Raw genomic sequence first — 17,191 nt, 5'->3', positions numbered from 1 at the left:
TGATGCTCTGCCTGCAATTGTGGGATTCACCCCACATGCTTCCACAAGTTGCAGCACTTCTGGAGGGACAAAAAGGTGGGAAGGAAAGAGAGCTAATGCTGGAGATGACTCTGAGTAGACACTACTGACATCTTGTATATAGTCTTCTTTATTACAATTGTAATTTTATTTGTAAATAAAGTGTTTATGAAACTATATATTTTCTTTTTGAGCATAAGTAAGTGGACATTTAGTATATTCCGTTCACCAATCAGAATTGACGTTACCTCATAAGGAGTTGTTTTTTTGTCCTCCAGCGATAGCATTAAACCCTTCAATTCTCCTTGAAAGATAATTTTCATCAAAGTTATTCTGAAGTATGTTCTTGAAAATTTTACTAATTCTCAATATCTATCTTGTTATATGGCAAAACATGTCAATATCATTTGCCCACTTGCTGCTAAGACCCATAAAACTCTGAGAGCAATATCACTACTTGCACTACTGAGGAGTGAGAACTATTGGTTCTTTACGCACACTTTCAGCGGAAATTTATGAAAGGCCTATCTGAAATACACAACACACAGATTTTTGCTGTGATTTTACTCTTACCAAATGTACACAGGCCAAGTGTTCTTAATATGGAATTCATACAATTTATCTTCTTACACCAAGTAGATATACACTTTATCAGTTTTCAAACTTGGCGTTATTTTCACTTCGCTTTTTACTAGTTTTTGTGGAGAACTACACAACATTGCACGAGAACACATTATTCAAAAATATTCAAACTCACCATTATGTTGGTCTTAGCACAAATTTAACTTCTCCAAAGTTTCTTTTGTGACGAAGAACTAGGTCCAGGCTGTAGGCAAAATTGGGTTGTACGTTTATTCTGTGTGTTATTTACATTAGCTCTGCCGTAGTACTTTCTTTTCTTCAATTTCTTCGCACTTCAAAGAATATTCTGAAGTAAAATAAAACCAAACTGTAACTAAAGCAATCACTTTGTACTAAACGACACAAATTATCACAAGTTCACTGTATAAATACTGTATTGCAACCATAAACTTCAAAGATAAAAAGCAACCAGTAACAGATAGAAACCATTTTCGGATTATTTCTTCACAACAATAAATAGTCATATACAACATAAAAAGGTTATGGTACACATGAAAGCAATCTTGGCATAATATATACAAATAAAATATGGTGTTTAGGAGGCAGAATGGATGCTTATATACAGTTCGAGGACTTTAGCTGTGCGCGTGCCCTTGAGTGTGTGGTGATAGGCGGGAGGGGGTGGCGGGGTTAGCATTATGCGCTGCGTCCCGAAAACATTTCCTGTGACTCATGGGTAAAACCCTCTTTTCAGGAATCGTATTGGCCAAATAAACTCATCACACTCGCTAAAATCAGTCTGTTTTGTAAAAGTGCTGATTGTGGTGGAATTAAATAATAAGAGAAAACCAAATAATAGGACTTATCCTTGTTTTTCAGTTGTCATAGTGCTGTTTAACATGTTTTTGAAAATAACGTATTTGTCAATTTTATCTGCAAATCAAAATCGTGAGTTTAAAGTCGTTAAAGAGATTGTTTGCGCCTTCATCTCAGCGGCTAGCACGTAAACGCAACCCGCCACACAGATAGCGTTTGTTTGTTGAGAGGGTAGTATCTGGGCCCTACGAGCACAGCTAAATTCCTCCAACTCTACCTTTGTAAATAGAACAAGACAGACTATAAACTAATGGAAAAATATTGTTTCTAAAAAATAAAATAATGCACTGATTCCCTTAATTAATACCATAACTACACAAATAGGTTACTTATATTTTCTATAACCTAATATATGTAAAAGAAAATGAAGATAGATTTGAAACACAATCAAAAGATAATCGAAGAAATCCTAATATAAGGCTAGATAAATATTATAAAAGACATAAATACCAGCAGTTAAAACTATTTAATAAGTTTCTTCCTTTTGTTAGAGCTTTACCTTTCAAACAGTTTAAATCAAACATGTCAGAGTGGCTTAAGCTTAAGGAATTTTACAGTGTTGAGGAGTATATGAAATGTGATATGTTGTAAAATAACAAATATATATATAAGGATACTCCATAATATATTATATTAATTTTAAATTTTAACTCCATGTCTCTATGTTTTTTATTTTTTATTTATTTGAGTAGATTTAAGTATTTATTATAATAGATATGACTGGAAACTAGTATATATTATTTATACTATATCACTAGAATTTAGCTAAAAAATAATGTTATTTTGACGAAGCCTATTGTAATCTTTGGGAGTTCTTAATGGCCAATAAAACTTCTGATTTCATGAAATTTCACAGTTTTTCATGAATAAATAAACGTCACAGATCTCTGCGATGTTAGATGATATTTTGCTATTCAGGCTGCAAGCTTCTTAGTCTATTGCAGGAAATTGAAATGGCCGCAATGTCTTAATGATCATTACTGACCAGTGGTTTTGGTAGGTTTATTGAAATATAAATTTTCTTTATTGAACTGGCTGTGGTGTAAGGAAACTTGTGTTTGGATATAGATAGGTACCTGATTAAATTTTGTATGTTCTTAGGTAAATATTAAAGAAGGACAATGAGAAACTGGTGAGGTTAAATGCTAGTTCAAATCTAATACAAAATAATCAAATACATTGAACAATAATTCAGTAAATAAACCTATATTTACTCAATATTTAGCCTGTTGTGTAATATCACTTTACACTCAACATGACCTCTAAAAAAACAAACATTAAAAAAAAGTGTAAAATGTGCTTAATATAATGTATCAAGTTTTATTAATAGGGACAGAATAATGCAAATTATTTTGTTGTAGGCATCTCTTCAATCTCTGTATGAAAACATACCATCAACATATAATGTGAACAACTTACCATCACCGACAAGTAAGCCTAATGTACTTCGTTCCCCCACATGTAAGACAAGTCCGGCTGCCATGTTGAGTCAGTGGCGCCACAACACTGCAGCTAAACGTCCCGCCTCTGAACAGGCTTCTCCCAAATTACCTAAACGTAAGTTGACATAGCATCTCTAAAATATTGATATCAATGATTCAGAATATTTGGGGATTTCCCCTAAAGAGAAATATTTTATTAGGATAAAGTTTTCCACATACTGTAGCTAAAAATATTTTATAATGGCATAATTGAATTCAGAAATTTAGGTACTAATTTATAGTGAAAAATATGTATAGGAGAAAGTTTCCAGCTTCTTATGGTTTAGTATTTTCAATCGTAAATTGACTACTCATTCATAATAAAGTTCTTAAATTATTACTAGTGGTAAATTATTTCAGAAAGTTTTCAATTCTCCATGTATTTTACTTTATTGAAATAATTAATTTTATCAAATAATATTTTTTTAAATTCTGTTACAGAAGTGAAAACTAGATTCAGTATTTACAAAAAAAGAAAAATCTGCTGGTCTTTTAAGTGGATTTTCCACAACTTCAAATTCCACTTTGAATGAAGACAGTGATCCTAAAGTAACGTTTGAACATAATCAAGTCCAGTCAATAAATCATGAATTCAGTGACCATGTAGAACAAATAAGTCCTACTAAACATTCCAATATTGTAGAACATAGTGTAAGTGAAAAAGGAAATACAAATTCAACGGAAAAACTCTGTATCAATGAAGAACTCTTCAAGAAATGAGCCAGAAAAATGATATTGGTATGGTTTTCCTGTAAAATATAATTCAAAATCTCCCTTAGTAACAAATGAAGTAGAACATGATAGTCAATCAAGTCGGCATTCTTCATCAAGTGAATTAAAGTATATTGACAAGTCAATCTTCTGAGTATGAAAAATCAAATCATTTAACTCCAGTCAATACTCCCTATCCTACTCAATCATCAGTAAGTAATTCATCAGAGATTTCTTTAAAAGAAGATCCAAGAAGTGATATTACAACATGCCTCTCCTATTTTCAAAACTGGTATCTGAAACAAAGATTGCAACAGATTCATTCAAATCAGTTTCTATCATCAAATAAGCCTAGACTGTTTTGTGAAGATCCTGATGTCAAAAGTGTTTCTTCAAGAGCTGAACTAGAGGTGACTGTGAGTGCACAGAACAATGTAGATTCTGAAGATTTCAACCGCAACAGAAGCAGTGTGGAAGTATCACTGACAATGGAGGATCTGAGAAAACGTGTGAAGCAACTGTGTGATGAAGAAGATGGTAAAGAAGACTCAACAGTGAAGTTTCGTGCAGTCATTGATCCCTCAAGGAACAAGCAAGCAGAAGAAGAGTTGAGTAGAGAAATCTCTAAGGATATGTTTCTTAAGGTAATAATTATAGCAAAAAGTGCTAATTCCTTTTAGCCTTCTTGAAAATTTGTTCATCTTATAATGTAACAGTGGGGATACAAGTTGTTTAAGATTGAAAAGGTTTTAATCATTTTGAAAATAAAACATTATCACTCACACTCAAAGTAAGTATCAAGTAAATTAAAACTCCAGGTGAATTATTGCACTATAAAATGTTATTACATGATTAGATTTAGTTGTAATATTGACAGATGATGCAATTAATTTATAAGTAATTTGTTCGGTTTGAAATATAACTAATCATTAATAGCCTGTAATTAATTAGATGTCCATGTGGTGGTCAAGACAAAAGCCTTTTAAGTTAATTTTCAAGTTAACACATTTTTAGAGTATTTTACATGGCTAACATTCTTGAAATTTTTAACTTATCATGGGTGTCGCATGGTGGGAAAAATCAATGTTTCTCAGTTGATTCCAACCATTTTTTAAAGTTTTTTTACTAAACCATGCAAGCAATTTTTGCAAAAAGATCTACTAAAATTCTCAGCAGATTTTCCAATTGTTTATAAACTTTGCTAAAATATAACGATTTTCCTATTTATTTTAATGAAAATAACAATTTTTCTAAAAAAAAATAAATATAATATTTTGTAAACAGTGCAGTAAATCCTACTATACAGTACAAAACTACCTTACATAATTTTTGTTCTGTCAATTTTTACTAAGTTTGCAATCAATCAAAGAACAGGTGCAAAATTGACTTCATATTATAGTTGAGCCGTTACAGATTGTGTAACAGTGACAGAATTTTTACGATCAGGAATGACCAACCAATCATTAAGTCTACTGAGAACACAATGTTGGGTAAGTGAGTTTAGGAGTGTTCCTATTTCATTTGATGTTTTTGGTAGGATCTGGTATGAAGTCTGTCCAGTAAATATGCGAACTGAGGCCATAAAAACTTTATTTTTCAAAATTTAGTCTTCATTGATTTTGTTCCCTTCAAAACAACTCTCCATTCTTTGCTATACACTTATTCCATCTTTTTATCCATTGTTTGCAAAAGCACCCTTGGAAGTCCTCGGCCAGTTAGGCTTTTTAGTTTTTTCATTGTTTTTTTGCTTTTTGTGTCCAAATCTTTCCAGTGATGCCCCCTCATCTCATTTGTTCATTTGGTAATAGGAATAAGTTGTAGGGGACGAATTGGCGAATAAGAACGATGGATCAAGGATAGTGATTAAAGTTTTTGCCATAAACTGGTGATCAATCAATGCTAAATGTACAGGTGCATTGTCATGGTGAAGGATCCCAGCCGTCGTCTTGAGTTCAAATTTGTTTGCACACGATGCACGCAATCTCTTAAATGCTTACGAAACTGTGAGGATAGAACCCAGAATTTACTGTTCATCCTTCAGGAAGAAATTCATAATGACCAACACATTCAACATAAAAAAAACCAGGAACATTACTTTAATTTTCAATTGGCTTTTTCTTGATTTCTTGCTGTAAGGTTTATCTTTTTCTTTCCACTCCTTGCTTTGTGATTCTAATTCATTGTCAAACTGGTAAAACTACCACAATTCATCACCAGTGATTACCTGTTGAGAAATCCATTATTGTTATTAAGTGAATTTTTCCAGTCGGTAACACATTGATTCGTTGCTCCGTGATTTTTGTCAATTTCCATTTACAACAAACAGTTATAACAAGGATAACAGAAACTAACATAACTAGCACCATACGCATAGTTTGATTATCTACCAAGCATTGACGGCTCATTGGGTCTCAGGCCACTAGCGTCGTCAGTGAGCGTGTCATGGCCGTTAGCTTGCACAAGTTTACTTATTTATTGGACAGGACCTCGCACTGTGAGAGGGGGCCTGCCCCATCACGTTTCTTCTTTACATGTATCTTCAGTTTTCTTACTCACCTCACAGCCAGTACAACTCTTTGTGTATCTTGCTCAACTTGTAATACTAAACTCCAGTTTGTGTTACAGATGGAGGTTGTGGGCCAATTTAATCTTGGATTCATTATCGCCAAGCTTCACTCTGATCTGTTCATTATCGATCAACATGCCCACTGACGAGAAGTACAACTTTGAGACTCTGCAGCGTACCACCACCATCTCCAACCAGAAACTTGTTGTGTAAGATGGCTGGAGAATTTCTGCTTTTGGTTTACTTAACTCTTTTAGGACCTGGAGTATGGTGGCTTTATAATGGATGAAGATTAGTAAAATAACCATGGTTAGACAAAAAAATTAGTACATTCTGAAGAGTGTAATCACTCTTTGGTTATGGGAACCTGCAATTGAAGAAAAATGAGTGGTCCAGGACTCACTATGGCATTGTTACAGTAAAAACTCCACTCTCACTTCAAAGGCTAAATTTCTCATACGAGGGGGTACCCAAAAAAAACCAGAATTATTTTATAAAAATTATATATTATCAAATTTTTTACAATACGACCTTATCTTCTTCAAAATAATCTCCATTACAACTAATACACTTGTCCCAACGGGTATTTCCATTGATCAAAACATTTTTTGTAGTCATCTTTAGAAATGGCTGCAAGCTCGAGCTTCGTTTTTTTTCTTAACCTCTTCAACGCTGTCAAATCGTTGACCTTTCAAGCCTCTTTTCATGTGTGGAAATAAAAAAAAGTCGCATGGAGCGAGGTCAGGCGAGTAAGGTGCGTGGGGCAGCGGAACCATGCCGTTTTTGGCTAAAAACTGCCTAACTAGCTGTGTGTGCCGGTGCATTGTCGTGGTGGAAGAACCAGTCTCCAGTCTGCCACAAACCGGGTCTTTTCTGGTGAACACTGTTGCGCAATCTTCTTAAAATCTCCAAATAAAAATGTTTGGTTGACAGTCTGACCTGGAGGAACAAACTCAGAATGAACAATGCCTTTAGCATCAAAAAAGCAAATCAACATGGTTTTGATGTTTGATTTGACTTGCCGACATTTTTTTGGACGAGGTGAAGATGGCGACTTCCATTGGCTTGACTGTTGCTTCGTTTCTGGGTCATAACCATAGCACCATGACTCATCACCAGTAATTACCTTTTCCAGAAAATCGGGATCATTTTCGAGATGTTCTTTCAGAAGGCGGCAAGTTTCAACTCGATGTGCCTTTTGATGGTCAGTCAGAAGTCGAGGAACAAATTTGGCAGCAACCCTTTTCAGTCCTAAATCTCCTGTTAAAATTCGCTGAACCGAGCTCCAAGTTAACCCATTACTCTCTGATAGTTCCTCAATTGTCTGTCGACGGTCGGTGAGCACAAGTTCACGAATTTTCTCAACATTTTCGTCCGTTCGAGAGGTTGATGGACGTCCAGAACGAGGTTTGTCTTCAATCGACATGTCGCCATTTTTAAATCGAGCGAACCACTCGTAGACCTGAGTTTTCCCCATAGCATCATCTTTGTAAGCTGTATTCAACATTAAAATAGTTTCTGCAGCATTTTTACCAAGTAAAAAACAAAATTTCACAGCTGCACGTTGTTCACTTAAACTTGCCATGACAAAAAACGAAACAAGAACAAAACAGGGTTAGTGAAAACAGTCACTACGAACGAACAGAATGCACTAGGACAATGGAACTGGGGTCACTGAGCTCGCAATGGGTTGCGCGACACACGCCTAGCGGCAGGAATGTGTACTACACGCTGCCGGCTGCCAGCAATACGATTCCGGTTACTTTTGGGTACCCCCTCGTAAAATGGAAAGATACCTCCATAGTATATTTATAGATATACTGTGTAAAAATATCCCAGAGTTCTTCCTCTTCAAACCCATTTTTTTTGTAATTACCAAAACCCATATAAAAATGGCTGATGAAATTAAAAAAACAGTCTGGGGAGACTATTTTATCTGTATGGATGTTGTTTCAGGATTTTTTAAAGAATTAGTTCAACCGTAATTTTATTTCTCGGTCCTTTGCATCAACACAAATATGATAAAATCAACAGAAGTTTCTTTAATAAATTTATTTTGCTAATTTTTTCCTTCAATACTTCGTGAACACTATACCATGAATTGTCTGAACTATTTTTAACAGTTTTGTTTGAAATACAGAGTTCTTGTTTGAATTGTAAAAATAGATGATGTATTCAATTTCTGAATGAAGCCAAAGATGTTTATAAATAAAGAGTTCTGGGCTAAAATGTAAACAGAATATAATTGAAGTTCCTTTTTTCTTTTTCAGACCCCAACAGCTAGAGTTAACTGCTGTAAACGAATCCATCCTGATAGACAGTATCGATGTGTTCAAAGCAAACGGCTTTGAGTTCAAAATAGATGAAAATGGTAAGTTCTATAGCCTTTTTGCAAAGTGTGGACATTTCAAATGAATGAATGAATGAATGAATATTTATTTATTTCCTCTCATAGTTACAAAGATCTCAACATACATACAAAAAACAGGAAATGATCTCCACATGGGCATAGCCTGTGTGTGGAGATCGAGACGCGATCAGCAGCATGAATATGTACTCATCAACATAAAAAGTAATGTAAATCTTCGTATGGAAAAACAACGCAATGACAACATGAAATGCAACTTTGCAAATAATTAAATAATTAATTATGCAAATAATTGTTCAATGTGAATTAGCTATATGAAATTTGTGAATAACTCATAGATATTCTTACACATGTAAATGTTATTGATCAATAATAAGAGTTGGTACACCTGTAAACAAATGGTCAACAGTAAAATATTTAGCTCTATAAAAATATCTAAATTTGTGACACTTCAAGTACATAAACACTATTTTAAAGTTTCGCGGCAAAAGGTTTTAGTGTTTGACATTTCCGGGAAAACGTCCACAGTGCTGCACGCAAGTGAGTTTTTCCACCTAAATAACTCTGTCAGTCGTGTTTATAAATATAGACATTGATAACGCTGTCGGAGGAGTCCGGTTCAGTAGCGTCGTCTGAGTTTCGCGCATGCGCACTGAGCGTCCAGGTGCGACACCGGCGGGGACAGGATTCTCCCGCATTTTCCCCTGTTGCTGTGCACGGCGGAACGGCGCGGCGTCGCTGTGAATTAAACACGAACGCCTTCCGTTTCTACTCAGGGAATTAAGACTGTTTCATGCATTGCGGTGATAGCGGCGGCAAAAGTTGAAGGAGTTTTACTTTCCCAGAATTAGCTAGAAGTCCGCCTAGAATCAAGTTAAACAATTACTCTTATTTGTTACCTGTTGTGCTATTACCTGGCACTACACACCAGTCTTGGTGTCACATACTCAGCAGTTTCATCCGCAAGAAAAATACTGCATTTGAAAATGATGACTCGTAGGGTACGGGGAAGGGAAACCTAATACGAGGGGGGGGCCAAGATGAAATCCTCAATCTGAAGGAAGACTTACTAAATGAAGAGGTCATTGATCAAGCCGTCCATCTGTATGGAATATTAAAATACAATATCGGATTAATACACAACTGATGCCATCGTAGATCTAATCCCCCACCTAATGATTTTATTAAATCAGCTTGATAAAACAATAAAAGCAAAAAATTGACCTTACAGAGAATCTTACAGAAAATGAGTGATGAAATCTGTCCTCAAAAGAATGTTTAGAAAATGAAAAGATGAAGATGAAACGAAAGCAAGATTTAGAAGAGTCTCTAGTAATGGAAGGGAATGGTTGGACACTGAGCTTGCTAAATTGAAAGAAGAAGTTGACAATCTAGAGAAGCAAAAAACACGTTTTTGAAGCAAGAAAACGACTCACTAAATAAAAAAATTGTTACATTACAATCCGAACACAATAAATTGGAAATAAATTTTAAAACTACTAAATGGAAAAAAAATGCCAAGAATAATGAAACTTCTGAAAATAAGTCGATCTTTCTAACACCAAGAATGAACATTCAGACAACAAAATGGATCCCCAAAAACGATTTACACTTGATACATCAAATCAGTTTTCTTCTTTGGACAGAGAAAATTCCCCAGCGCAAAAAGGATCGTCAGGACTGTAAGGTTACTACCAAAGCGCAAGTCCATCGATCTGAAAAATGCCCCACCACCATCTGTAACACGTGAGACATGTGATCCAAAACACTGTAAAAAAATCGTAGTGTTGACGGGACAGCCAGGGGAAGGATATACATCCCTACATTCAAGACCTTGTTGGAGATTACGATGTTTTTGTGTACTCTAAGCCAGGAGCTAAGTTAAAGGAAATCATCTCTGAGGGTAAACCTTTTGTCAAAGACTTATGCAAAGATGACTTTGTGATATTGTTTAGCCGGCACAAACAACATTAGTGACCATGACCCTAGTCAGCTTTCAATCGTTCATGGACCTTAAAGAATCTGTTGACACTGCAAACAGATACGAATATAATAATTAACAGTGTTCCTTATCGTTATGATTTAAACCATCTTAACGATGCAATCTTCTATGCTAACCTGGCAATAGCAAAAAGTCATCCGAGAATACAAGGGTAAACTCAGATTGACGTATGGCGAGTTGAACTGCATCCTCCACAGAAAAACACTACACACGCCACGGACTCCATCTAAACAAGCATGGAAAAGAAGGTTCTGAGCTGTGCGATTGCTAAAACTGTCCAGTCACGAGTCCAGTCTTCTGTGCACTCATCTTCAGGACTTTTGTCCGGCCTTGCCTGCAGAGGCTTCAAAGTCTACCGGCACGACCACGTGCCGCAGAGAGACTGTGGATCTCGACCGCATAGAGCCCTACCCGGCCCCGACCCAGTGGGACCGCCCCCTACCACCCTGCCGCTGCCGATGGTCTCCGACTCCTTCTGCTACGGTGTCAATAGAATTCGCTTGTGGACTTTCCTCCTCTTGGGCTAAGCCCTGTACATGTGAATAGCTCTCTTACTCTAACAAAAAAATACTCATCGTGTAAACCAGCTTAATAATGAAAAAAAAACTTTTCTTTTTTAGACAATTTGTACTTAACAAATCTAAACTTGACTTCATCTTCACAAAAAAAAATGCGTTTCTTATAAAAAGCAGAATGAAAATTTTAGCTTAATCCATTTCAATGCTCGGAGTATTTGTAATAAAATTGATCAAATAAATGTTTTTTTGGACGACACGAATCCCGATATAGTTTGGCATCTCTGAAAACATGGTTACATGATGATAACTTAAATAATGCTTTTTTTCATAGTTATAAATTAGTTTCTTTTGAAAAATAGAAGGAACGCATGGTAGGTGGAGGCGTTGCAATTTTTTCAAAAACTTTTCTGTGCACAGAAATCATGGAAAATGTAAAAAGCTTGAGTGTGTGGAATCACATATAGAGTTGACAGGTATATCAATCTCTTTTCTTAGAATTAATGTAGTTGTTATCTACAGACCTCCAACTGGTAATTTTTCAATTTTTATAAATAGACTAAATGAATTATTTCTTTATCTTGAGTCTTCTAGTTATAGCACAATTTTATGTGGAGATTTTAATATACCCTTTCACAATCTGACTAATCAAGAGTGTGTAACTGTTAAATGACCTGTTTCATTTATATAGATTTTGTAGCTCTTATAACAGATTTCACAAGAATAACATCCACTGGTAGCAGTATTATTGACAAATATTGTGACTAATATGGACTCTAATCAAATCTTGCTGATAAAAAATCTTGACATATCTTTTTCAGACCATATAGCTCAAGTAGTATATTTTAATATTTCACCAGGTGTGCCATTTAAAAAACACATTCAAACCAAAAAAAAACGTTATTTTACAGACAATGCTTTTGCTACATTTACAAATTTAATGCAGGCGGAGAGATGGGACAAAGTTTATAATGCTACTGACACAAATGAAACATTTGCTACATTCTCAAGAATTTTTAAGTATTATTTTGATATAGCTTTCCCGCTTAAAAACAAAAAAAAATCAATGTTAGAAAGAAACAGCCACAGAGATGGATAACTCCGGATTTAAAACGTGACCATGAGAACATTCGTTTTTTACTCTCCTTATCACGGACACCTGAAATCGAACAAACAATTAATGAGAGGAAACATGAGTACAAAATTGAGGTTGACAAAGCAAAGCGATCTTTTCATGATAATCGAATCATAGATTCAAAAAATCTTTCAAAATCAATTTGGAAAACAGTCAATGATACCTTGAAATTGAGGCCACAAAAGGATAAGAAAAATATTTGAACTAAGTGTCAATGACAAACGAATAAGAAAATTGCAATGATGTTGCAGAGTATTTTTAACAGTTTTTTTTCAGGACTGGGGCGGCAATCCCTATCACAGCCTAGTGGGGCTTACAACCCTGTGGATGGTATCACCGCACGCTTGAATAGTATGTATCTTTCTGAGGTGTCAGTTTCAGAGGTTGAGACGGCTGAGGAGTACAAATGCCGCTGGAGTGGATGAGATTCCTTGCACAGTGTTAAAGAAAATTTTTCCTTCTGTAAGTGTTGTATTCTCTCACATTTGTAAATTCCAGTTTATCTTCAGGTATATTTCCCAAACCTCTTAAAAATCAGTAAAATCATTCCAGTCTACAAATCTCACAGTAAACAACTACCAGAAAACTATAGACCGATTTCAATTTCTATCGTCCTTCTCAAAAAATTCTTTGAATCAATAGTCTGTCAAAAACTTGTGGCTTTCCTAGAAATCAACAACATTCTCTCTACTCAGCAGCATGGCTTCCGCCAAGGGAAATCCACTACATCAGCCATCTTCAATTTTATAAACGAACGAACTATTGCTTTCTTTGGAAATAGACTTCATTCCCTTGGTGTTTTCTGTGATTTAAGCAAAGCGTTTGATTCCGTTGATCATAATATTCTCCTTGGAAAACTAGAAAAATATGGAGTTAGAGGTCACTCTTTTAAATTCATGAAGTCGTATTTGTCTGATAGGAATCAAAACCGTCCAAATCCATGATGGCCAAAATAAAGTTTTCTCATCATTATAGAGCCATTACTTGTGGTGTTCCTCAAGGCTCTATTCTTGGTCCTGTATTATTTCTCATTTATGTAAACGATCTTCCAAAAAATTTCAACAGACCTCAAAGTTACGATGTTTGCTGATGATTGTTCTTTTCTTGTTTCCAATAAATCCCCACATTTGGCTATATCGAATTCAAACATCCAGTTGCAAAGTTTAAAATCAGTGGTTCAATTTAAATAAACTTAAATTAAACATCAGCAAAACTAATATCATCCAGTTTCATCTAGGGAACACAAAACAGTTTAATATCCAGGGTCTTATCAAACTAGGAAGCGAGGAAGCCAAGCAAGAAATCTCAGTTAAATTTCTGGGTTTATATATCGATAATAGGCTCACATGGGGCGGCCACGTGGAACATGTCTGCAAAAGGCTTCGAACCATGGGATTTGGCTCTCAGCCGTCTCGCCAAGGTCTGTAGCCAAGATGATCTACGAACAGTATATTTTTCTCACGTTCAATCGATTTTGAGGTACGGGTTAATGTTCTGGGGTCCATCCAGTGTAGTAAATTTTAATAGAGTATTTGTCCTCCAGAAAATGGTGTTTGCGAATCATCTCAGGACGTAGGAGATTCGAAACTTGTAAACCTCTTTTCGGTGAATTAAAAATACTTACTCTGGCGGGTTCTGGTGGGGTACGAGCTATGCTCTTTTGGTTAAGGGCAATCCAAAGCTTTTTGTAAGCAATGGATACTACCATCAGTATCCGACCACATCAAGAGGGCTGATATCTGTGGCTGCCACATAGTACTAGCGCATTTGAGAGGGGTTCCATACCACTTGGGTGCAAAAGCTTTCAATGCATTGCCATTGAATATTAAAAATGAGCAAAATCTACGTTTATTTAAAAAAAAAAACTAAAGACACACTTTCTTGATAAATGTTTCTACTGTGTAAGAGATTTGTTAAGTTAGATATAGTTTTAGTATTTTGACATGTAATGTAAAAATGTATTTTGCATTTACGAATAAAGATCTTGAAAGAGAGCTTACAACAAGCAAACAGCAATATAACTGTATGCAAATTTTAAACAATGATATGGATTTAAAAATTTCTTAAATTAAATTTTCCTTGGAGCAGGGATCTTATAATCAGTGTGTGTAGTTCATCATACTAACCAAATTGATAAATAATGAATAACTTGATTCTAGAATCTAGATCAGTCCAATAGATTTCAAATCAGATTAATTTTTATGAAGGTAACTGTTTACTTTAAATCTTAAACTATTAATCAAAAGTATTTAAATAACAAGCAGTACCTCAAATGATAACTAATAAAATCGTAACTAAATCAAACAGAATTTCAATCACATGGCACTTTTATACATTTTAGCTAATGGCTTACTAACAACTGGTGGTCAGTGTAATACAGCATTAAACATTAACGTGTCGACTGCGGCAGATGCCTTATTTATGACACAGAATCAACATGAGAGTACTCAAGATCACTCAGTGTAGAGTTGCAGTGCCGTTGTTAAACAACAAACTGGAGGTCAGTGTAATACAGCATTAAACATTAACGTGTCGACTGCGGCAGATGCCTTATTTATGACACAGAATCAACATTACAGTACTCAAGATCACTCAGTGTAGAGTTGCAGTGACGTTGTTAAACAACAAACTGCAGTAGACAAACAAATTTAAAAATAAAAAGTAAACAACATAGCATTTGTAAAAAAAGTCTTAACATTACTTAAGACTTCACTTGCCATGTCTAGTGCACAGGAATCCCCCATCTGTAGACATCCCATTGAGATTAATATTTCTTTAGTTCCATATAAATCCAGCATGTGATTCCATTATTTTATTTTTCAAAAATAAATGAACATTTTTCAAGCAATTACACTAATATAATTCTAATTTAGGTGAATCACAGTGAAATGATTAAATAATTGAAGCTTGTATCTCACAATTCTGAGTGATTGGGTACGTATTGAGGAAATTATTTTCAAATCAAAATTATTTATGTCAGAGGAAAAATATGTTAACCGATAAATGCTCATTATTGTGAATTAAGATCTTGGTGCAATAAATTCAAATTCTGATTTAGTCGAAGTATTGTTTTAAATCTCAAAATAAGTCCAGTTTTATCATATTTAAAATTTTTAAATCAAGCTAATACTATAAATGTGATATCTTTTCTGAATTTACAGAAATATAAACATAAAAAATTAAATAAAGTTTAATTATTTATTACTTTAAGTTACCCATGTAGTGACATAAAAATTTATGATTATATAATTAATTATTAGTATAAGTAAATTATGATAATTTTCTGTTACTGTCCATAATTTATTGCCATATTATCTACTTCATTTTCAATTCAAATTACAGTGCAAAATTATGTTTTTCTTTTACAATTTTAAGAGTTTAAATTATTTGTCTTTTTCTAAAAATTTTTAAAAATTTTACACTTGACAGTAAAAGTGGTCTTGTTTATGTACAGCACCAACTACAAAGAAAGTGAAGCTGACCTCTATTCCAATGAGTAAGAACTGGACTTTTGGTAAAGACGACATTGACGAACTGCTGTTCATGTTGCAGGTAAATACAGTAGTCTATCAGCAATGTCAACTACAACTACATGTGTATATTAGATGGTTTGTGTATAACACTGGTAAAATTGTAATTTGAAAACTCCTATTTATTTATGTCACCATATTAACCCTTCAAATGGTGAAAAATATTTGGTCTCAATACAATTAGCAGGCATTTAAACTTTTATTTTAAATTTTAATTGTTGGCAAAGCACAATTTTCTCTTTATCTTAGTGAAATATTATATTGTTGAAAGATTTTTATTGCATTACTATCAGAACGATACACTTTTCTTCTCGATGGTCATAAATAAATACCATTCTAAAGCACATATGTGAATTGTGTACAAAATTTAGACGTGCACAATTTTCTAAGGAGATGAGATAGCAGATTCTGTACAAAACATTGAATTCCACTTTTCATATTCTCTCTTTGGAAAAGTTACAAGGTAGGATTGGTCTTTTGAAAATTATGGATTGCCACCTACTTTTTTAATTTGGGAAAACTAATACAAGAACAGAAATGTATTACAGTTACTATCCATTAAAGCTTTAATGTATTTTTCACTTACTTAGGAGTATAAATAGGTGGAGATGGTTCTAGTATTCCTAAACTTTAACATTCAATTGGTAGCAAAATCTGTACTTTAAATTCTTTCTGCACTTACTAATGATTCATACATCAGAATGACTAACCTGAGCATGTTCCACTAGGATTCCCCAAAACATGTTGTGTCCGCCCATCGCGTGTGAGAGCGATGTTCGCGTCGCGCGCGCCTGTCGCAAATCAGTCATGATCGGGACTGCACTGAGTCACTCGGAGATGAAACGCCTCATCGTTCACATGCGGAGAGATCGAGCAACCATGGGTGAGTCTCTATGTAAACTAACTTTTAGTCTGTAGTTTCATATGGAGGAGTGGTTGAACAGATCAACATAGATAATGGTTTAATTTAGAGAACTGGAATTCTAATGTCAGTCTAGGACCGAAAAACCAACATTTTTATCCAATTTGTCATTTTTCACCTCGTTGTGAGGAGAAGAGAATAGATCATTCTAAATGAAATTTGGTCAAGCTATAAATCATTTAAGGTCATAACATAATCATAAGAGAACATTGATATGAAAGAAATAAGATTTTGTCAATCTTGCAAAAAGATCATCATTTAAAATTGGGTAATAAACAGGCCCTTTCATGACACTTATTTCAATTCAATTCAATTCAATAATATCTTTATTCACACATTCATCAAGAATGGTTACAGAGTCAAACACATGCAGTAAAAAATTGCTTATGGGTCAAACTAACTCAATAAATAATATATTTCGTATAGAGAGCTAGAAAAGTTACATGTTCCAAGTAGGGATCCAATGAAATATAGTATTTAAACAC

At 34.5% G+C, this 17,191-nt stretch overlaps 1 protein-coding gene across 1 annotated transcript in view; it reads left to right on the top strand.

Annotated features, from left to right (window-relative positions):
• Positions 1 to 16,667, top strand: part of LOC124373958 (mismatch repair endonuclease PMS2-like) — a gene marked incomplete at its 3' end in the record, with an annotated part of 28,167 nt that extends 11,500 nt beyond the window's left edge. Inside the window, 9 exon segments of the mRNA XM_046832267.1 lie at positions 2,838 to 3,046; positions 4,054 to 4,312; positions 6,294 to 6,374; positions 6,376 to 6,443; positions 8,505 to 8,605; positions 15,709 to 15,806; positions 16,500 to 16,568; positions 16,571 to 16,645; positions 16,647 to 16,667. Of these exon segments, the coding sequence (XP_046688223.1) occupies positions 2,838 to 3,046; positions 4,054 to 4,312; positions 6,294 to 6,374; positions 6,376 to 6,443; positions 8,505 to 8,605; positions 15,709 to 15,806; positions 16,500 to 16,568; positions 16,571 to 16,645; positions 16,647 to 16,667 (981 nt within the window).
• Positions 16,668 to 17,191: the final 524 nt, after the last annotated feature.

Source organism: Homalodisca vitripennis, unplaced genomic scaffold, assembly GCF_021130785.1.
Source record: "Homalodisca vitripennis isolate AUS2020 unplaced genomic scaffold, UT_GWSS_2.1 ScUCBcl_6822;HRSCAF=14206, whole genome shotgun sequence".
Lineage (NCBI taxonomy): Eukaryota > Metazoa > Arthropoda > Insecta > Hemiptera > Cicadellidae > Homalodisca > Homalodisca vitripennis.
This window is presented reverse-complemented; position numbering and strand designations above follow the sequence as displayed.